We start from the raw sequence: 23,634 nt of genomic DNA on the forward strand, positions 1-23,634 counted from the left end.
TTCCAATAGCAGTACAGTAGCATAACATGTCACATGTCACATTATATACAGTACAGGCCAAAAGTTTGGACACACCTTCTCATTCAATGCGTTTCCTTTTTATTTTCATGACTATTTACATTGTAGATTCTCACTGAAGGCATCAAAACTATGAATGAACACACATGGAATTATGTACTTAACAAAAAAGTGTGAAATAACTGAAAACATGTCTTATATTTTAGATTCTTCAAAGTAGCCACCCTTTGCTTTTTTATTAATTTCACACTTACATAACTCCATATGTGTTCATTCATAGTTTTGATGCCTTCAGTGAGAATCTACAATGTAAATAGTCATGAAAATTAAAAAAAATACAGATATACAGATATAGAGAATTATGATTCATAATAATTATAGCAGTTGGCATGATGAACGGGGGCAATTATAGTAAGAATAAAGATAATGGGACTATGACTAGAAATAATGTTGTAGCAGTTCAGGGCGTAGCCGGGTGTTTACATATGGGGGTTCCCAGGTACAGTCTTCCCCTGCCACCTTACCAAGATCTCTCCCTACTACCCTTTTGCCACCCCATGTAAAAAAATCATCTAAATCGGCCACTGCCGGGTGGTCTAGTGGTAGAGCATGCGCCGATACATAGAGGCTCAGTCCCTGACGCAGTGGTCGCGGGTTTGAGTCCAACCTGCTGCAGTTTCCTGCATGTCATTTCCCCTCTCTATTCCCCTTTAATGTCTGAGCTGTCACAATAAAGGCCAAAATACCCTAAAAATATTTTTTTTCGATATTTATGTGGCTTTTTCAAGTTTTATTCACCGTTTTTGCTGCCTACAATATTCACATTTAACAAGCTGGAATCTGAAAATATTTCACTTTTGTATTCATAAAAAAATGACGCAAACCGATTTTTTCCCCATATTTTTGGCCCTTTTTTTTCTATATTTAAGTGGCTTTTTCAAGTTTTATTCACCGTTTTTGTTGCCTACAATATTCACAATTAACAAGCTGGAATCTGAGAATGTTTAACTTTTGTTTTCATAAAAGAATTTACTCCAACCGATTTATCGATTAATTTTGCAGCTAATTTCGTCGGACACCGTTCTCCTCCTTCACCCCCAGGCAGCATTTCAGATGAATCATCCCCAAAATCCTCCTCCTTAATCAGCGGAGGCTAAAGAAAGGAGACAGGGGTGCCAAGTACCCCCACCCCCTGCCATCCTCTATTAGCGGGCCCCCCCGAGAAAGGCGGTGGAGTCACACATCCACACCCCTAATGAATCCTTAATGATCCCGTCCTCTGCCAGAGCGCTGACAAACACTGACAGTCCCTGACCCTGACTCCCTCAGCCCCATGCATCATTACACCAGCGAGGGTCCCGCACACGAGCGTAGACTTGATATGACCCCCCCGCCCCCCAAAAAAATATTTAGGAGAGGTAGATTTCTCCACGCTCGAAAAAAATATGAAAGACAACTGTTATGGAAGTTTCCTTTGCAGCAGGGGGGGATATTTCAGAGTTTAGTAAATTGAAACAAATAAGACAGACTGAGACTAAAACCAAGTTGGGTTTTTGTATTTTATTAAAAAAGATATATTTGCAAATAGGATCAACATGATTTCACAAAAGGCCGCAGCCCAGTGTGGAGTCAGTTTCTCAAATGAGTGCACAAGAACACCAGGCTTATATGCATCTTCAGAGTGACAACACACACGCACTTGGATTATTATGACGCTACAATTTTGACAGGCAATCTGATACACATGAAGACAATCAGATGAATACAAGAGACATCTCGGAGCCCTCTCACCTCCTCCTCCCTGTACGACACCCCCAGTTACAGCTAAACTGGCATGAGAAAACTAGAGATAGTTTTAGGGTGACCTTGTACCTTTATCGGTTCAGGCTAACAGAGCTCACATAATGTTCCAGACTGCATGTCTCACAAAGTTAGAATCAAAATCTGCATGTGGGAATGAAATAGACTCTTTCAGCATTTGTGAGAGCAGTATAGAAATAAAACATAAAAATATAAGGAATTGTGCTTAAATGTAATTTTGCCATTACACAACCCGCATTTAACAAGCTGGGATCAGAAAAGTTTGACTTTTTCATATAAAAACACAAATCAACTCAAAACAATTAAAGGGGAGCTACGCAGTTTTTAGCTTAATTTACCCCCAGTGTGTGTGTGTGTCTGTGTGTGTGTCTGTGTCTGTACTTGTCTGTGTGTGTGTGTGTGTGTGTGTGTGTTTGTCTGTGTGTGTGTGTGTGTGTGTGTGTGCGTTAGTGTGTGTGTGTGTGTGTGTGTGTGTGTGTGTGTGTCCCAATCCTACAGCCTGGGCCCAGCCGGATCCTACAGCCCCAAACTAGCGCCAAGATCAACTAAACACCCATGATGAAATAGTCCGTGTCCCTCGCAGAGTGAGGGGCAACGTCGGAGTAAATTCCTTTGGGCAGATGGAGCGAGAGAGCGAGAGGGAGAGCGAGAGAGCATAGATAAACAAAGCCCAAATTAAAGAAAAGAACGGCAGTAGGAGAGGAGACGGAGAAGAACTGTGGAGCCTGTGGAAAAAAAACTGTGTTTGTATCATATTTTTTGTACTTTTTCCCCCCGATCGTGATTTCCATTTCAACTTGGGGTTGGGGGAGTCAGCAGCGGAGTCTCTTTTAAACATCACACGAGACATAATTACAGAGCGCGCCGCTGCCAGCCCTTCCTCAGTTTCTCCTGAATACTCACACCCCAAAATTAGGGGTTACCTCCTTCTTACTTAAACCTACTATTTAAGATGGAGAACGTCACAGGCAAACGGAGGAGGACGGGAAAAAGGGAGTTTGGAGAGCAAAGACCTAGTTTAACAGCTTTGTTTCCCAATGACAGAGAAGGCCTTTGTTAAGGAGGGTTAATGGCAGACCTCGGGTGAAGCCAGGTGTGGAAACTGGGACAAAAGATATTCAGTTTCCTGTCACACAGGAGTGAAGAAACTAGAAAATATTCACATTTAAGTTTGACTTTATTCTATTTAAAAAAAAATTTAAAATGACTCAAACTGATTAATCAACTTTTTGGACGCTTTTCTTTCACTTATTTTCAAATTTCAAAGTACATAAGTAATTAAGTAGGTATGTAGAAATCTGTAAGTAAATAAGTCTGTAAGTAAGTAAGTCTGTAAGTATGTAAGTCAGTAAGTCTGTAAGTATGTAAGTAAGTAAGTAAGTCTGTAAGTCTGTAAGTAAGTAAGTAAGTCTGTAAAAAAGTCTGTAAGTAAGTAAGTAAGTAAGTCTGTAAGTAAGTAAGTAAGTAAGTCTGTAAGTAAGTAAGTAAGTAAGTCTGTAAGTAAGTAAAGTAAGTCTGTAAGTAAGTAAGTAAATAAGTCTGTAAGTAAGTAAGTAAGTCTGTAAGTAAGTAAGTAAGTCTGTAAGTAAGTCTGTAAGTAAGTAAGTAAGTAAGTCTGTAAGTAAGTAAGTCTAAGTAAGTAAGTAAGTCTGTAAGTAAGTAAAGTAAGTCTGTAAGTAAGTCTGTAAGTAAGTCTGTAAGTAAGTAAGTAAGTAAGTCTGTAAGTAAGTCTGTAAGTAAGTCTGTAAGTAAGTAAGTAAGTCTGTAAGTAAGTCTGTAAGTAAGTAAGTAAGTCTGTAAGTAAGTAAGTCTGTAAGTAAGTCTGTAAGTAAGTCTGTAAGTAAGTAAGTAAGTAAGTAAGTAAGTCTGTAAGTAAGTCTGTAAGTAAGTCTGTAAGTAAGTCTGTAAGTAAGTAAGTAAGTCTGTAAGTAAGTAAGTAAGTCTGTAAGTAAGTAAGTAAGTCTGTAAGTAAGTAAGTAAGTCTGTAAGTAAGTAAGTCTGTAAGTAAGCAAGTAAGTCTGTAAGTAAGTAAGTCTGTAAGTAAGTCTGTAAGTAAGTAAGTCTGTAAGTAAGTAAGTAAGTCTGTAAGTAAGTAAGTAAGTCTGTAAGTAAGTAAGTCTGTAAGTAAGTCTGTAAGTAAGTAAGTCTGTAAGTAAGTAAGTCTGTAAGTAAGTCTGTAAGTAAGTAAGTAAGTCTGTAAGTAAGTCTGTAAGTAAGTCTGTAAATAAGTAAGTATGTAAGTAAGTAAGTCTGTAAGTAAGTAAGTAAGTCTGTAAGTAAGTCTGTAAGTAAGTCTGTAAATAAGTAAGTATGTAAGTAAGTAAGTCTGTAAGTAAGTAAGTAAGTCTGTAAGTAAGTCTGTAAGTAAGTAAGTATGTAAGTAAGTAAGTCTGTAAGTAAGTAAGTAAGTCTGTAAGTAAGTCTGTAAGTAAGTCTGTAAGTAAGTAAGTATGTAAGCAAGCAAGCAAGCAAGTAAAAATGTATTTATATAGCACTTAAAAACATGCAGTTATAATGTGCTTCACACACACATGCGCAATATGCGCATATGAATAAATAAAATAAATATGAATTACAGTGCAAAAAAAAAAAACAAAAAAAACAAGGCTAGTCTATTTTCAAAGCGTTTTTGTCACTCTTCAACGTTTTGATGTTTCCTAACTTTTTTTATGCTTTTTAAAAAATATTTTTTTAATTTTTCTTGCTTTTTTCCAACTGTTTTGACGCGTTCTCGACGTCTCGACCGATGTTCAGTTTACACATTAGAAAATATCCAAAGGCAAGTGTGGAAACTGGGAGAAAAACTAAAGTCAAAAGACCCACGCAGCTATAGAAAGAGCAGGGAGTGTGTTTATGTGCTATCTGCAGTATATATGACAGCTGAAAATCTGCTAAGGATATTTCCAAAAGGCAGCAGGCTAAAGAAAAACACTAACTTCAGGCTAGCCTATGACCTCACTGGTTTGGACCGCAGCTCCCAGTCGGGGACGACAGAGCAATCACTCTTCCCCAGCTCGGCCTTCTTTTCTGTTTTCCTCTTTTTTCTTTTTCTTTTTTAGCTCTGCGTCTTTACGGATGATTATCCTGGTCAGTTTCAGGCGGATTTATTAGTGACACAGAGTCTGCTGGTCAGCTTCAGGCAACTGGCCAACACTAGAATTGCCTTTCCTTGTTCTGTTTTTGCTGCGTCTTGCCCTAAAGAGCCACAAGAGAGACTTTCTTCACTGGTTGTTAGAAGATGAGCAAGCATGTAAGTAAGTAAGTAGGTATATAAGTAGGTATGTAAGTATTTAAGTAAGTATGTAAGTAAGCAAGCAAGTAAGTAAGTAGGTATATAAGTATGTATGTAAGCAAGCAAGTAAGCAAGCAAGCAAGCAAATAAGTAAGTAAGTAAGTAGGTATGTAAGTATGTAGGTAAGTAAGTAAGTAAGTAAGCAAGCAAGCAAGTAAGTAGGTATGTAAGTAAGTAGGTATGTAAGTTAGTATGTAAGTAGGTAAGTAAATAATTAAGTAAGTAGGTATGTAAGTAAGCAAGCAAGTAAGTGATTAATTAAGTAAGTAGCCAAAGTAAGTATATAATAAGTAAGTGAGTAAGTATATAATAAGTGAGTAAGTAAGTAGGTATGTAGCAAGTAAGTGAGTAAGTAAGTAAGTAAGTAAGTAAGTAAGTAGGTAAGTAAATAATTAAGAAAGTAAGTAGGTGTGTAAGTAAGCAAGCAAGTAAGTAAGTGAGTAAGTAGGTAAGAAAGCAAGTAAGTGAGTAAGTATGTAAGTAAGCAAGCAAGTAAGTAAGTGAGTAATTAGGTAAGTAAGCAAGTAAGTGAGTAAGTATGTAAGTAAGTACGTAAGTAATTAAGTAGGTATGTAGCCTAAGTAAGTAGGTAAGTAAGTCTGTAAATAAGTAAATAAGTAGTAATAAGTACGTAAGCACGTAAGTAAAATTTTTATTTATATAGCACTTAAAAACACGCAGTTAGAAAGTGCTTCACACACACGTGCGCAATATGCGCATATGAATAAATAAAATAAACATGAATTATAGTGCAAAAATACTGCATAAAGGGGGTGTAGCTCTTCACAAAAAGGCTAGTGTATACATGCAAGTAGTTTTTTTTAAAACAGCCCAAAGATCCAGCGGACCTGACAGAACGAGGGAGAAGATTTGTAAGAGCTGGACCCAAAATGACGAAGGCCAGCGATGACCTTTTGGTCCTGTAGCTGGAGCCAGGAATGGATAGAAGACCAAGATCTAAGGATGGGAGTGGGAGGGGAGTTGGGTTGGGAACGAGGTCATGTAATGCTCTGGAGGTAATCAACAGGATCTTGTACTGTATGCTGAATCCCAACGGAAGACTAAGGAGTGATGCAAGAAGTCTGCTGGTTAGCTACAGGCAACGGGCCAACACTAAAACTGTCTCTTCTTCTTCTTCGGTTTTATCGGTGTTGTGCCGTAAAAAGCCACAACAGAGCTTCTCTTCCCTGGTAGTCTGGAGAGGAGAAGAGATCTCATGAAGGGCTCCTTCACTGAGCCAGGTATTACCTTACCTCGTGATTTATAGACAGCACTCATCTGGAAATCTCTGCTTTCTCTCTCTCTCTCTCTCTCTGCTTTCTCTCTCTCTCTCTCTCTCTGTTTTCTCTCTCTCTCTCTCTCTCTCCCTCTCTCTCTCTCTCTGCTTTCTCTCTCTCTCTCTCTGGTTTCTCTCTCTGTCTGTCTGTCTCTCTCTCTCTCTCTCTCTCTCACTCTCTCTGGTTTCTCTCTCTCTCACTCTCTCACTGGTTTCTCTCTCTCTCTCTCTGGTTTCTTTCTCTGGTTTCTCTCTCTCTCTGGTTTCTCTCTCTGTCTATCTCCCTCTCTTTCCCTCCCTCTCTCTGTCTTTCCCTCCCTCCCTCTCTGTGTATTTCTCTCCCTATCTCTCTCTTTCTCACTATGCCTCACCCTCTCTATCTCTCTCTCGCTCTCTCTCACTCTCCCTCTCTCTGTATCTCTCTCTCTCTCTCTCCCTCCCTCCATCACGGAGTAACAGCTGATCTCAATTCAATCCAAAGGGATTTTAATAACAAGGGAAACAGACGTTTACATTGCGAAATCAAGTGTGACATAAAAACTAAATGTGCTTGCAATAGCCTAGCTAAGTAAAGATCTAATAACATAAAGAGCAAAAAGAGCTGGGTCACGTTGCAGCATACACACACACACACAGATCACTTTCTCTCCTGAAAATGTTTCTTATATAAAAAGAAAATGTTTGGGAACCCCTGCCTTATACGATGATTATTTATTACATAGAGTAATTTAATTTCTTTTAGTTATGATAACACTCGCCGATGTAACTGCTGAGATCTGGAAACAATGCTACAACAAAGTAGCCTAGAAATCTAGACGCACCCTAGTGGCACTCTCCGTTGGCTTGCGAGCTGGAAAAAAAAATTTTGTTCAGGCCAATCACATCGTGTATAGAGTGGGTGGGCGGGGCTTATGGCTGCTGCTGCTGGCGAACAGCGGTCTTCTGGAAGTTCAGCTTTTCTTTGAGAAAAGAACAAAGAACGGCACTGAAGTCATTCTTAAAAAAGGAAGATGTGTTCGGAGTTTAAGGTTTAATCTATCAACTAGCTCCTCTACCTTCTTCGTTGCTCTGGTTGGTTGGAGCGCTATCCTATCACGTGCTGAGGGAATTTGAAAGACAACCGTTTATCCCGCCCCTCGGATTGAGCCCCGTCAACATCTGGATGTGGGTCTGGCTTGTCAGGCTGAGAACAAAGTCCACCGTGGTGAGAAACAGGCAGTCACGTGATCAGACAGGTTGTAAACACGCCAACAGCTTAGTCTCGTTATCGAAACCACAGCTTCTCAAGCTGTTTACAATAATCTCCCCCCTTTGAACAGTTGTTTTAAGCCATGTACCCCCCTAACCAGCGCAATTAATGTTTGGTAGAATACAAAAAGTCTCTATAAAGAGGAAGAATACAGCGATGCCAGAGATAGATTTACTAAACAACCGCCTTGGACCTGGAAAACAGTTAAAGGTGCAGAAGGTAAGACTTCTAAAACTACCTTTCTGTCATATTAGCTGAAACTGACCCTATGTTCCAGTAGAACTACATGAAGCTGCTCATTTAAAATAAAAATCCAGCTCCTCTGGCTCCACCTACAGCCTGTTCAGATGCACCAATCAGGGCCAGGGGCGGTGTCTAACTCAATCACTGCTCATGCACACGCATTCATTCTCCCTCGTGGGGGGAGGGGCTTAGGAGACCGTTTTGGGCTTTAGCAGAAAGAGGGGAGGGGACTGAGAAGTTGTCGATGTTCAAATTTTTTGGCTAAGTCCTGGATCTTCACAATCCTACCTACGGCACCTTTAAATACTGATGAGAAAAGGCGACAAGACCTTGGAAAAAGACGGTAGAAAGAAAGAAGTAAGGTCGACAATAGTAATAAAAACTTTGATAAAAAAGACACAAACTTCAAAAAAGCAATAAAAACTTTAAAAAAAAAACACAGTAGAAAGAAGGAATGCAAGGGTTCAAATGTTCCACCAAAACAAGTTCCTTCCTGAGCCACCGTCACTTTTTTCCTCCTATCCCAGAATGCATCTGTGGTGTAGCCAGACCTTTACTCCACAGCGCTGTGGAGATAGAGCTGGCAATGAGATACTACCTTGCCAGTGATATCCACAAATAACAGACAGAAATGATCGCCACACACACACACACACACACACACACGCACGCACACACTAACAAGTTCATAAGACTTCATTTATTTATGTCTCTGTTATCAGCTTCCAAGCTTTTTACCCACATGATCAAAACCTGAAGCTCCGCAGAATCCAAAAGCCACATCCCACGTCATATTAAAGCCACATGGTCCACCAGGTCCTTTTATCACAACATGTCACCATGGAGATACGATTTCACTAAAGTGTGCAGGAAAGTCTCGGTAACTGCGACACGCTCTCAATTAAACACATATGACACATATTCCTTCATCACAGAGGACTGGAATCAATGCTAGTACTTCAATGGGCCCGTCCCAGGTTCCTAAATTGCATTTCACGTTCCCTTCACTTCGCTTCAAGAAGGAAGGCCAGGTGGCCGGGTTGGCTCAGTGGGTAGAGCAGGTGCACATATACTGAGAGGAGAGGTTGATGCCTCGACACAGAGGTCCAGGGTTTATATCCGACCTGTGGCAATTTCCTGCATGTCTTCCCCCCCTCTCTCTCTCCCCTATCTCACCTAGCTGTCCAGTCAAAATTAAAGGCAGAAAAGCCCCAAAAACCTAATATTAAATATTTAAAAAAAAAATGCATCAGGTTAGGGCTGCTCGATTATGGAAAAAAACATAATCACGATTATTTCGGTCAATATTGAAATCATGATAATTTGACACGATTAACTTCTGGAAAGATGTTGCAATTATTGAACTTAAAAAAACAGTGGAAAAAGTGAAATAAATCAACAGTAATAAAACACATACATCTGTGAAATTTGCCTTAATTTGCCTTTACCTATTGAAACTTTATTTTTTCATTCAGAACATGGAAAATAAGAGTTTACTTGCAAAACTCAATGCGCTAAATAAATGTTTTTCCTCGATTATTCTATTTTTGTGATCGTTGGGAGCCATATAATCATAATCACAATTACATTTCGATTAATTGCACAGCCACTAAATCAAGTATCAAAAACTGAGGAGGACACGCTGTTGGATGCTGTCTTACTCTTTCTTCAATACCTAACGAATCGATCTCTTTCTGCTTGAGCAGCGCTGGTTGAAAGCTGAAAATTAATAAAACTAATTAATAACATAACTGATTCCACTGGTGGGACTGTTGAGCTCTGTGTCAGACCGATAGCTCCGGTTCAGGCTGGTCCTCATCCTCAACACGGGTCTTTTTCAGTCGCGGAAAATACTGTTCAATACTCATCTGGATTGAAGCAGCTGACATTGAGTGCGAGAGTAAAGAAAATGACATAACATTATTTATAATAAGTTTATTTGATTCACAGCTGCTACATATGGTGTTTTGACCTCGACAACCCGATTGCATTTTACCGCAAACTTGCGACTAGTTAACTTTCTTAAGCGGGCGCAATTGCTTGTTTGGTAAGAGTCGGGTCGGGACTCCGACATTAACACACTGACAACACTGTATTCAGAATATTAAATATTTTTATAGCACTTTTTAATGTGTGATTGTGTAAAGGTGTTCACGAGATCCCAACCTTTCGTCAACTTGTGAAATTTTGCCAGACATCTTCTCCATAAACAGTGTTTTCATGGAGATAGATGCTGAGTGCACACTGTGTGTGTGTGTGTGTGTGTGTGTGTGTGTGTGTGTGTGTGTGTGTGTGTGTGAGTGACAGATCTGAGACGGAGGAGAGCAGGGAAAAGGAAATGCAGCTGAACGAATATGCTGCGTGTTTTAAATAGCGTTTTTAAAAATTAAAAATAACGAAATAACGAACAGAATGTGCAGCGCACCCCAACAATATAGTTATATAGAGACGCTTTAGGGGACAAGACGTCTCACCCCTCTAAAGCAGTGTCTCTCAAATGGGGGTACGTGTCCCACTAGGGGTACTTTGGAGGACTGCAGGGGGTACGTGTCCCCATAGGGGTACTCTGGAGGACTGCAGGGGGTACGTGTCCCACTAGGGGTACTCTGGAGGACTGCAGGGGGTACGTGTCCCACTAGGGGTACTCTGGAGGACTACAGGGGGTACGTGTCCCCCTAGGGGTACTCTGGAGGACTGCAGGGGGTACGTGTCCCCCTAGGGGTACTCTGGAGGACTGCAGGGGGCATGTGTCCCCCTAGGGGTACTTTGGAGGACTGCAGGGGGTACGTGTCCCACTAGGGGTACTCTGGTAAATGTTTTTCAGTTCCTAGGCTGTAGTTATTCTACTGGCTTTTTCATTTGCTTTTTTCAAAGTTTTTGGGGCTGTTTTTGAAGTTTGTCATGTTTTTGGGAAGTTCTTGTCGTTATTTTTCACCTATTCTTGCCTTTTTTCCGTATTTTTTCTTCAAAGTTGTTATCTCTTTTTTTCAAAGTTTGTCGCTTATTTGAATTAATGTCACTTTTGTCGCCCTAGTGTTGCCTTCCTTCTATCTACGGTTACTATTTTCGACCTATTCTTGCCTTCCTTCTTTCTACCCTCTTTTCCCATCATCATCTAAATGTTGGCTGCGGTTTAGTAGATCCATCGCTGACATCGCTGTATTCTTCCTCTTTATACACACCTTTTATTCTCACTGGTTAAGGGGATACATGGCTTAAAAAACACATTTCCTCGTTTCCTTTCTCCTCGCGTGATTTCTTCCCTTATTCGGATCCCCGTTAGCCGCTGACTATGTGGCAGCTACTCTTCCATGTGTCCACATAAAACAATCCCAACATAAACATGAGAATACCAAATTTTACATACATTTAAAAAAAGAAATATAGCGCAAGTACAAGAATATCACTGTGTCACTGTAGTCCATCATAGCTAGATTAAATAAGGTTATTGTTGAAGTGTTTTATAAGTCGTCTTTTATAACGCGCGTCCTCGGTGGGACTGGACTAGGACGCGAGGAAGGGAGGCGAAGTGAAGGAAGCGTGGATGCAATTTAAGAGAACTGAGATACAGCCTCTCTCTCTCTCTCTCTCTCTCCTAGTCTGTAGACCGCTCACTGGAAATCCCGTCCTGTGTCTCAAACCGCACACTTCTGTCAGGGAGGAGGGAGGATGGAGGAGGGATGATGGAGGAGGGAGGATGGAGGATGGAGGAGGGAGGATGGAGGATGGAGGATGGAAGATGGAGGAGGGATGGAGGAGGATGGAGGATGCAGGAGGGAGGATGGAGGATGGAGGAGGGAGGATGGAGGAGGGAGGATGGAGGATGGAGTAAGGAGGAGGGAGGATGGAAGAGGGGGGAGGGAGGATGGAGGAGGGAGGATGGAGGAGGGGGAGGGAGGATGGAGGAGGGAAGAGGGAGGATGGAGGAGAGAGGATGGAGGAGGGAGGAGGGATCTCTGAGGAGCTAGGAGCGAGGACACAGAGAAGCAGCCTTCCTGGAAGCCGTGCAGCTGAAACACGTTGCTAACTCCGCCCACGTCTCCATCCCTCTAAAGACACGTTTCCTCGTTTCCTCTCTCCTCGCTGGGACGGACCACGGAAACAACCTGAGACTATAAGTCCTAGTCACCAATCTAGATGCCCCCTAGCGGGCAGCAAATGTAATTTGCAGCCAGGGTCAGTCTAGCAACTCTCCGTTGGCTCGCGAGCTGGAAAACTCAAACTCTAGCCGGGCCAATCACATCGTGTATAGAGTCGGTGGGCGGGGCTTATGGCGGCTGCTGCTGCTGCTGGAGAACAGCTGTCTTTCGAATCTGGACTCTGGAAGACTTGGAGTTCAGCTTTTCTTTGAAGAAAAGAACAAAGAACGGCACTGAAGTCATTCTTAAAAAAGGGAAGATGTCAACTTCTCCGTTGCTCTGATTGGTTGGAGCGCTATCCTATTGCGTGCAGAGGGGGAATTTGAAAGACAACCGTTGATCCCGCCCCTCTGATTGAGCCCAGCCAATGGGGAGTTCCCACACCCCAACATCTGGATGTTGGTCTGGGCTTGTCAGTTCAACTAAGCCCGTTCGGTGGTGTTCGAAGACCTCCGCTGGGCCCCAGGACACTCTGGCACTCATGCGTGGGCCAATTGCCTTTTGTGTGTAAGCATGGTGTGATACCTTCAAGAAAAAGTGGAACCAAACATTACAAAACCCTCACAGCAGACACTAAGGACTTTGCATGTGGCCTCTATGTCTCTCACCCATCTCTCTCTCTCTCTCTACCATTACATGAGAGAGGTTTTTTGGCACCGGTGCCTGTAAACACATAATCATACGTCTTGCTCTGCACATATCCTTAAAACTGTGGGAGGGAGCGATGTGGAGGGGACCAGCCGCTGGGTTTCATCCTGGCGCATTGTGCTGCCTTTGACTGGACTGTTTAAATGTCTGCTGATATCAGCCAAACACAAACAAGCAGGCCTGCTGGGGAGGATAAGGAGCGAAGGGGGAAGTGGAGGCCATTCTTCTCCTCGTTTTGGGACAGGAATTGTGTTGGAACAAGCACCTGCCCCCCAACAATGGGCACAGAGGTCGGGCAGAGAAAGAGAGATGAAGGAGAGGAGTTAAGGAGAGAGAGGGCACCAGACAGTACAGAAAAGTGGATAAGTTTCCCTCCCTTCTCGTTCAGTATCTTCTGTCCCTCCCACTCTTCTTTTCTCACTTTCATATGGAGCACAAATCCGTCACTAGGGCCGGGTCCCGGAATTCAATACTTTTTAGGCACCGACCGAATTGCCTCCTTAGTATTGAGTTTCAAAAAATGCCTCATCATTCAATACCCAATTTCAATACCTAAGGAGTAACTCTCATCAGCAACATACATGGCTATTTTGAAAAACTGAGACAGTTCCCTTCGTTTGTGCCCTTCGTTTACACGCAAAATTCAGATTCTCGTTACACTGCCACCTACAGGTCTGGCGTGCTCTTGACGGCATTTATATATATATATATATATATATATATATATATATATATATATATATATATATATATATATATATATATATATATATATATATATATACACTGGTGTAAACGAACACTTTTCTGAAAACTGACCGCTGTGCACGATGTTATTTTTGAAAACGGAGAGGTTGAAATGACCGTTTAATGAAAATAGCCGGCCACGTGGAAATGTAGCATCAGGGAGCCAATCAGCATGCAGCATGCTTCTACCAAGGTCTAATAATGTTTGTGATTGGCAGATTTTATGAAATTAGTATTGAAAACAGGTACCGTTTAGGAACCGGTCATGCAACCCCAGTATTGGTATTGATTTTTATTCAAACGATACCCAGCCCTATCTGTTATAAGTCAGATAAAAAAAAATAAAAAAGGGACCTCAGTCTGGACGGTCCGATCAGAATTAATTTTAGATGTCAAACTCAATGCCTTTTTGGAGGTTCTTTCAAAATGTTTTCGTCGCTTTGTTCGACCTTTTTTGGCGCTTCATTTCTTTGATGGCTAAGGAACTTTTTTACCGACTTTTTTGTGGGCTTTATGTTGACCAAACTTTAAGTGAGAAGATGTCATAATCCAGTCGAAGGTATTTGACTTCTCTTAAATAAAAGCATATTAATAAGCATGTCTGGCCCTCTTATTTTCCAGTGTTGACCTTAGTGAAGTTGAGTTTGACACCCCTGCTTCAGAGCGACCATCGTCACAATTCTGCGCTAGCAAGAACCGAGAACAGGGGGTAACAACACTAAAAGTGCCCATATTATGAAAAAAAAAAAAATCACTTTTTCTGGTGATTTGTGGTGTTATTTTGTGTCTCTGGTGCTTCCACACGCATACACACTTTGAAAAAAAATCCATCCATGCTGTTCTGAGTGAGATATGGTTTCTGAATGTGTCCTGCCTTCAGTGTCCTGATGAGCTGGTCAACATCTGCACGGCTTTCTACGGCACTATCCGAAACAAGGTGACTAACCGTAGCATGCTAGCACTAGCATGTTAGCTCGTTCTCAATGGCAAAACACTGCTACGACACACACTAGTTCACCACAATCTACTATAGAACTACTTCCATGTCCCTGTTCTGCAGGTATTCCATGCAAAGTGTGAAGTGCGAAGAAGAAGTCTCCCGACTAATCCTGCCTTGTACAGGCCAAAGTTGGAGAAACAGCTAGCTCATGTAGTCTTACCTAGCTACTGAGCATGTAGTCTTTACCTAGCTACTGAGCATGTAGTCCTTACCTAGCTAGTGAGCATGTAGTCTTTACCTAGCTACTGAGCATGTAGTCCTTACCTAGCTAGTGAGCATGTAGTCTTACCTAGCTACTGAGCATGTAGTCTTACCTAGCTACTGAGCATGTAGTCTCACCTAGCTACTGAGCATGTAGTCCTTACCTAGCTAGTGAGCATGTAGTCTTACCTAGCTACTGAGCATGTAGTCATACCTAGCTACTGAACATGTAGTCTTACCTAGCTACTGAGCATGTAGTCTTACCTAGCTACTGAGCATGTAGTCTTACCTAGCTACTGAGCATGTAGTCCTTACCTAGCTACTGAGCATGTAGTCTTACCTAGCTACTGAGCATGTAGTCTTACCTAGCTACTGAGCATGTAGTCCTTACCTAGCTACTGAGCATGTAGTCCTTACCTAGCTACTGAGCATGTAGTCTTACCTAGCTACTGAGCATGTAGTCCTTACCTAGCTACTGAGCATGTAGTCCTTACCTAGCTACTGAGCATGTAGTCCTTACCTAGCTACTGAGCATGTAGTCTTACCTAGCTATTGAGAATGTAGTCCTTACCTAGCTACTGAGCATGTAGTCCTTACCTAGCTAGTGAGCATGTAGTCTTACCTAGCTACTGAGCATGTAGTCTTACCTAGCTACTGAGCATGTAGTCTCACCTAGCTACTGAGCATGTAGTCCTTACCTAGCTAGTGAGCATGTAGTCTTACCTAGCTACTGAGCATGTAGTCATACCTAGCTACTGAACATGTAGTCTTACCTAGCTACTGAGCATGTAGTCTTACCTAGCTACTGAGCATGTAGTCTTACCTAGCTACTGAGCATGTAGTCCTTACCTAGCTACTGAGCATGTAGTCTTACCTAGCTACTGAGCATGTAGTCTTACCTAGCTACTGAGCATGTAGTCCTTACCTAGCTACTGAGCATGTAGTCCTTACCTAGCTACTGAGCATGTAGTCTTACCTAGCTACTGAGCATGTAGTCCTTACCTAGCTACTGAGCATGTAGTCCTTACCTAGCTACTGAGCATGTAGTCCTTACCTAGCTACTGAGCATGTAGTCTTACCTAGCTATTGAGAATGTAGTCCTTACCTAGCTACTGAGCATGTAGTCCTTACCTAGTTACTGAGCATGTAGTCTTACCTAGCTACTGAGCATGTAGTCTTACCTAGCTACTGAGCATGTAGTCTTACCTAGCTACTGAGCATGTAGTCCTTACCTAGCTACTGAGCATGTAGTCCTTACCTAGCTACTGAGCATGTAGTCCTTACCTAGCTACTGAGCATGTAGTCCTTACCTAGCTACTGAGCATGTAGTCTTACCTAGCTACTGAGCATGTGCGACTGACAACAAAGATGTTACAGAAGTGAGATGCCTCACTCTGTAGCTAAAACAGAGAGCTCAACACACAGGGTGAAAAGAGGAGCTGCATCAATGTGCAGTACAACAAAAATATGGTGTTTTTTGAAAATTAAACCATGTCAACCTATTCTGATATAACCTCTAAATACAATTATGAACCTGAAAATGAGCATAATATGGCCCTTTAACATGAAGGTTTATATTGTAACCGGTCTGTGTTTGAAGGCATATCCAAACAAAGGGAATGGCGCGACCACAGAAGAACGTGGCTGCAGCGTCAGGGACAAGTGAAACGCTTCTGTGAAAACCTCCGTGGCCTCCATGTTTACTACCGTATGACAGGGTCACGTGCATGACGCTTTTTTTGCGCATGTGGGTCACTTTCCAGCAGTGCCTAGTTTAATACTTTCATATTCAATTCCGTTTATTTAAGAAGGGGGACAATGCAAATTAATAAAATGCATGATTTTACATGGGTAACAAATGTCAAAATTATCCAAAAAGGCTATTTTTCATCTGTAGTCCTCTGGCTTGAATGTTAAAAAAAAGGCTACTCATAACTTGGGTCCGATGCGGACCACATTTTAAATACACTCATTCAATTTAATCGACAGATCTGTAAATCTGAGTTTCTCCGCAAAGAGTCCTGCAAAGCACCACTTTAATTCTTGTGTTTACCAGAGATGTGCTCGTACGTTTCTTGGAAATAAATCATTCAGCATGAAAAAAAAGCATCAAACATGACTAATGGACTAAAGAAATCTAAGTTGACTAAGACCAAAACGACCGATTAGTCGACTAATCGACTAAGAGGGAGCAGCCCTAAAAAATACATGTTAACAGTTGGTCAAAAAAAATCGGATCTGGCAATGAATCGGAATTGAGCATTAAAGCCTGCAGTCTGAACATAGCCTTATTTCACTGCCTCTCCTTCCTTTTCATCTTTCCCTCCCACTCTTCTTTTCTCTCTCTGCCCCATATTCACACAACTTAATCTGTGTAAATTACATTCCCGAACACGCGTATGTTTCAAAGCCCCAGATTTATGCTACATGGACCAGATAAACATCTGCATAATATCTGCATACATGGTTTGCATCGGTAATAAGGTGAACCAGCTGCTGAGGCCATCCTGTTGGCCTTTCCTTCAACTGCCTCGCTCCCTCTCCTCCCCCCCCCCATTACCTTCATCTGTTCTCCGCACCAACTTGACACCTTCGTTTTTTAAAATAGACAAAGAGCAGCGGCATCTCTGCGTCCTTCACACTCCTTGAGATACCCTCCAAACCGCCCAGAACAGAGGAATGCTGGCCACAGCACAATCCCACACCCACGACATGATAAGAGACTCGGGAGAAAAAAAAAACTTTTTAACCTCGATTCATTGTCCTCCGCAAAGACAGTTCGACCCGCTCCATCCATCCAAAGACGGCTGGAACTAGGGCAGGGAATCGTCACCGATTTCCCTGATTCAGTGTCGATTTGGGATATCAGCTTCTGCCTTCAAACAGACGCTTTCGAGTAGGGCTGTCCTCGACTAAAGAAATTCTCAGTCGACTAACACTTTTTAGTCGACTAATCGATTAGTTGATTTAATTGACAGAGCTGTGCGCTTTGAGAGGTGGTTAAGACTAGAAAAGCACAATATAAATGTAGTTAATTAACCATCTGTAAAACTGAGTTTATCCACAATTAATCCTGCAAAAGCACCACTTTAAATCTTGTGTTTACCATAAATGTGCTCAGAAGTTTCTTGGAAATGAGTAATTAAGCATGAATAAGCATAAAAAATGACTAATCGACTAAAGAAATCTTAGTCGACTTAGACCAAAACGACCGATTAGTCGACTAATCGACTAAGAGGTGGCAGCCCTACTTTCGAGTTCATTCTTTTAATCGCATCAGACTTAAAAACTCTTTCATACATCAATCTATCCTATTGTTAAACCAGCTACATTAAATCCAGTGCAATACTTATCTCAGGGATATACGTCTCCAAGACGTCGTCTGTGTGTGTGTATGTTCATGTCATTTTCTGTTGTTATACATATGTTTTCTTTGTTTTCCTACTTGGAAGTTTATGTCACTTGTGGTAATGTGTCACGTATTTCTGTTGGTGTTATTAATCTCATGTACGTTTGTATGTATGTGTATGTCCTCTTTTTTTATACGAGCTACACAAGGATGCACAAAGAAGTTCAGCCTTGGCTGACAATAAAGTTGTATCGTGTCGTATTTCAGGTGCAAAATCAATTCTGCATGGATGTGGAAGAGATTCTACAATTGTACAATTGGTTACACTTTACTTGGAGATATCTACATAAGAGTGACGTGACACTGTCATGAACACATGAAACCTAACCCTAACCATAACTTGTCATGACAAAAACCGGATGACACTCACAAAAAGAAGCGTTATGTCATACACCTTTATGACTTGTTTATAATGTTTATGACACGTTCGTGACAGTGTCATGTCACTCTTATCTAAGTGTAACCGTACAATTAATTCCTTTTTATTTCACATGAACACACAATAACGTGCAGCTCTGCAGACTTTACAGTCACTGAGATATAATTCGGATATAAAGAGGTTAGAGAAAAAACTAAATGGCCAGGCCAGTTTTTCCCTCGCCAAAATGTAGCCCTAACTTTAGAGCAATTTTTAAGTCCCCTAAACGACAAGCTTGCATGACATACCGATGGACTCCTTTAGGTCTTTACGGGCGCTTTTTACACCTTACAACACTTTTTACAACAGTTCGGTGAAGTTGCAATATTGCTGTGTGTGTGTGAGACAATAGCTCGTGGATCTGAAAGTTAACATCCCTTAAATCATAAATCATATATAAGTCTGTACATCGCGTGCAAGGTTGAAACTGCAGGCTAGTAAATGCTCTGTTGTTGGTTCACATGCTGTATTTGGGTCAGATCGCTTTCTGGAAGCGAACCTAGACCCCCCATTCTTAAGCAGACCAGAGTTTGTTTGTTCGATGAGCTTCTCACACCAGCCCAAACCAACCAGACTGTCCGACCGAACGCTCCACGGTTCGTTTTAAACGGACCAAACGAGGCAGATGGGACAGCAACCTCAGTTTCTCTTGATGATAAAGACATAAAGACAGATTCTGGATTCTGCGTTCAAAGCTGCTTCTTACCTCTCGGTCCTTTAGCTTCATGGCCAGAACCAGCTGGTTGCGGTGATTGGTCAGCGCTTCGCGGTAGTTTCCCTTGGAGAAGAATGCCGAGCCCAGATTCCCATGAGCACGGCATTCCCCTGTTTGGTCACCTGAAGGCGAGGGGCAAAAAAACACAGATGAGAAGATAATCCAAAAGAGCAAACAAAGCAAAGGGCCTGTTCTGACCTGGTTTTTAACATCTGTCCTGAGTGGACATCTCTAACAGAGTTTCTTAAGGTTTCACCAAGTCAAATTTCAAAGTGCTCATATTATGCTCATCTCAGGTTCATAATTGTATTTAGAGGTTATATCAGAATAGGTTTACATGGATTAATTTTCAAAAAACACCATATTTTTCTTGTACTGCATATTGCCGCAGTTCTTCTTCTTACCCTGTGTGTCGAGCTCTCTGTTTTAGCTACAGAGTGAGACATCTCATTTCTGTTCCATCTTTGTTGGGAGTTGAACATGCTCAGGACCTAGGCAAGGACTACTAGCCAGTCAGAAGCAGAGTATGAGGGCGTGCCCCGACAGTAACTAGGTAAGGACTACTAGCCAGTCAGAAGCAGAGTATGAGGGCGTGCCCTGACAGTAGCTAGGTAAGGACTACTAGCCAGTCAGAAGCAGAGTATGAGGGCGTGCCCCGACAGTACCTTCCACTTTTTTCCACTTCACAATAAAAACATTTGAATAACATGATGAACATGACAAATTGAGAAGTTGCAACAAAAGGAATGTCTGTTGTAATATCCTACATACTGTATGTGTGAATTGGGGAACGGTTTATCTGATCTCAATGCGTCCCGAGTGTGTTTTCACCTGTACTTAAGCTTGTCCAAAGGTGATCCCAACACTCAGCTCCGATTTTAAAACCCAGGACAGAGAAGGGGCCATATTTGCAGTAAAGCCTACGTGATTACAGAGCAGCTGGTGTTTATTTGGCATCATCCCACCGTTACTGTTGAACAGCGACGTGATGAACCACATCCATGCCAATGACGTGCCACCGCAGCCTTAAAAGGGAAAAGTGGCCGTTCTGGGTTCTCCACAGTAGAGTGGCTTCCCTGACAGCTGCTAGTGCTGATCTCAATGCTCCAGAGGGCCGAGAGGGGAAAGCCTTATTATTTTTGCCTGACAGAGAGGCCCCGCATACAGGGGCCAGAGTGAAGCGCAAGTCTCTGCGCTCCACCTGAGAACCACAGCTCCTTATCTCCAGCTGCTCTGCCCAGTCATGTGTCAAACTGTGCTTGTGTGTGGGGAGGGGAGAGAGAGAAGAGTGGAGCCAGTCTGTGCTACTCTCCGTTTTTTTTTTTCCTATCATCTTAACTTTTCTTTTCTTAACCATCTTTCTCTCAAACCTTCTCCCCTATCTAACACCCACACAGCGTATAGCTACAGTCAGAGTTAGTAACATCTATTTCGGAGCTACGAAAAGGGTCAATTCCTGCCAATTTAGTGAAGACTTTAATTACTTTAAACTTTGGTGCACGTCGGGCTAAAATGGGGACAAATACTTTCCTCAACTGTCTTTCTTTCAAATGTTATCTTCTCCTATGTTAACACCCACACAGCGTATCTACAGTTAGAGTTAGTAACATCTATTTCGGAGCTAAGAAATGGGTCAATTCCTGCCAATTTCTTGCAGACTTTAAAAGAAATTAAAATACTTTATATATTTGGCTTCCTTAAAGATACAAGAACTAAGACAAAGAGTGTGCAGCTGTTCCAGCAGCTCTGTAATGCTATACCTAAGCACAGTGGTACTTTGAGCTAATTGCTAATGTTAGCATGCTAACATGCTGACGTTTAGCCATAGACAGTTGAAGAAATGGATCACCAGATCCCGTGTCTCTGGTCTGAGACCAGTGGAGGATATCAGAAGTCTCTTTCCCGGTGCTGGCTGAGTGTTACTGAGCAGCCTCCAACTGAGCTTGAAGACGTAGATGTGACGTGAGCAACTTGTCTGAAAGTGTGAAGTCTTCTGGTAGCTGTGCCGAGAGAAATCTCAATCATTCCCAATCTTACAGAGACGGAGAGTGTAGGTATATGTAAGGAGACAACATGGACACAGGCTAATTACTGATCACTAACATGCTAGTTAACATTAGTAATTAAACCTAAACAGCTAATGGAAGTCCAAACTGCCTGTGAGCTTCTCCTGTACTATACGGTAATTCCTCTACTGTGTGACAGTAAGTCTCGTGGTTATGACCCAATCGTTAGCCTATTTTTATAAAAGCGTCTGCTACGGAGCCATAACGTGAGGTACAAGGTAATGAAGCCTTTTATACATTGTCGTGTTTCTTTAGAAATAAACAACGGACAAATAGATTCTTTAAACGCTTCAGATGTAAAGTTATTCTCTGTCAAAGTGACGTCAAAATGAACGGGAGTCAATGGGATGCTAACGGGAGGTGATGGCTTGGTAGCAACAAAATGGCGCCATAGGAGGTTCGCTTGCCAAACGCTCGCTTACCCCCGTGCGTTTAGCAGGTATAATCTGAGACTGTTTAGAAATGAGTTTATCCACGGCCACGCCTCTTTAGGTGACCAGCGGCAGGTTCCAACGGGAGACGTGAACACAGATTATGAGCAATTCTTTCGCCCCGTAGTCACCAAAATAAATACTTTAACATCCATTCCTCACAAGTCTCAACGGTCCCATGGCATGAAAATTTCACTTTATGAGGTTTTTTTAACATTAATATGTGTTCCCCCAGCCTGCCTATGGTACAGTATTAAGGGGCCACTAAGGCCTAAATAAAAGAGACTTCAGATACAGTATTAGGGGACCACTAAGGCCTATATAAAAGAGACTTCAGATACAGTATTAGGGGACCACTAAGGTCTATATAAAAGAGACTTCAGATACAGTATTATGGGACCACTAAGGTCTATATAAAAGAGACTTCAGATACAGTATTAGGGGACCACTAAGGTCTATATAAAAGAGACTTCAGATACAGTATTAGGGGACCACTAAGGTCTATATAAAAGAGACTTCAGATACAGTATTAGGGGACCACTAAGGTCTATATAAAAGAGACTTCAGATACAGTATTAGGGGACCACTAAGGTCTATATAAAAAGAGACTTCAGATACAGTATTAGGGGACCACTAAGGCCTACATAAAAGAGACTTCAGATACAGTATTAGGGGACCACTAAGGTCTATATAAAAGAGACTTCAGATACAGTATTAGGGGACCACTAAGGTCTATATAAAAGAGACTTCAGATACAGTAGTAGGGCACCACTAAGGTCTATATAAAAGAGACTTCAGATACAGTATTAGGGGACCACTAAGGTCTATATAAAAGAGACTTCAGATACAGTATTAGGGGACCACTAAGGTCTATATAAAAGAGACTTCAGATACAGTATTAGGGGACCACTAAGGTCTATATAAAAGCATCCAAAGAGCACCGTGTCATGGGACCTTTAATATTAGTCCAACATATCAGTAGCAAAGACAATTTGGCCTATTCATGAAAAAAACAATACATGGTAATGCTTTACTTGAAGGTATCTACATAAGAGTGACATGACACTGTCATGAACACATGAACTCTAACCCTAACTTGTCATGACAAAAACCGAATAACACTCACTAAAAGAAGCGTTATGTCATAAACGTTTATGACATAATGTTTATGACACGTTTATAATGTTAATGACACGTTCATGACAGTGTCATGTCACTCTTATGTAGATACCTTCAAGTAAAGTGTAACCCAATATATTTACATACTGAAGATAAGCTTACTATAGGTAAGGTAGCCACTTTGGTAGCCGTACAGTTTAGTTTAAGGACTTATAGTGTCTGTCACATGTAGGTTTAACGTTAAAACATAATGTATAAATAATGACCATTTATTTTCATCCATTCGGCCCAGTTTAATATGCAACTTGTATACAGTATATGCAGAAGGGGGTCCCTACTTGGGCTCTCTTTCAGCAAAGGGGTCCCTGGCCCAAAGGACATTGAAGACCCTTGAAGCGCTGATCTATGTTCTTATTCTCCCCCCGGTCCAGGCCTCTTACCTAAGGTCTTGGCGACCTCCAGGTCCTGCTGCATGTAGCCAGTGCTCTTCTCCGTGTTGCCCAGGGACCAGTGGGCGCTGCTGAGGGCCGAGAAGACCGAGCCGCGGAGCTTGAGACTGCACGTGCCGATCTTCAAAGCGGCCTCGAGCACCACAACAGAGGCGGTGTGGTGGCTCGCTGTCAGCAGCTCCTGGCCAATCACAGACACCACCACAAAGGGACTTTTGTCCAGCTTCATCTTTTGCAGCTGCTGATAGGTGGGCTCCAGAGACTCTGTGCAGGGGAAGACATGAGTAAGGCAGAGATTAGAAACAGGCTCCGGAATATGCCAAAGCATAACCTTGTGCTGACGTGGTGACGTCGCAGAGTCAGTAACATGTATTTCTGAGCTAAGAAACGGGT

The 23,634-nt window shown here is 42.0% G+C and overlaps 1 protein-coding gene across 4 annotated transcripts in view; it reads right to left on the bottom strand.

Moving 5' to 3' along the window:
• LOC114555278 (tetratricopeptide repeat protein 28) overlaps positions 1 to 23,634 on the bottom strand; it is a 386,074-nt gene that overhangs the window by 132,063 nt on the left and 230,377 nt on the right. For all 4 annotated transcript variants that reach the window (XM_028577569.1, XM_028577568.1, XM_028577566.1 and 1 more), the window contains 2 exons: positions 23,233 to 23,505; positions 19,168 to 19,298 (listed from right to left, as the gene is read on the bottom strand). In XM_028577569.1, the coding sequence (XP_028433370.1) occupies positions 19,168 to 19,298; positions 23,233 to 23,505 (404 nt within the window). The remainder of the gene's footprint in view (positions 1 to 19,167; positions 19,299 to 23,232; positions 23,506 to 23,634) is intronic.

This window comes from Perca flavescens, chromosome 5, assembly GCF_004354835.1.
Source record: "Perca flavescens isolate YP-PL-M2 chromosome 5, PFLA_1.0, whole genome shotgun sequence".
Classification (NCBI taxonomy): domain Eukaryota; kingdom Metazoa; phylum Chordata; class Actinopteri; order Perciformes; family Percidae; genus Perca; species Perca flavescens.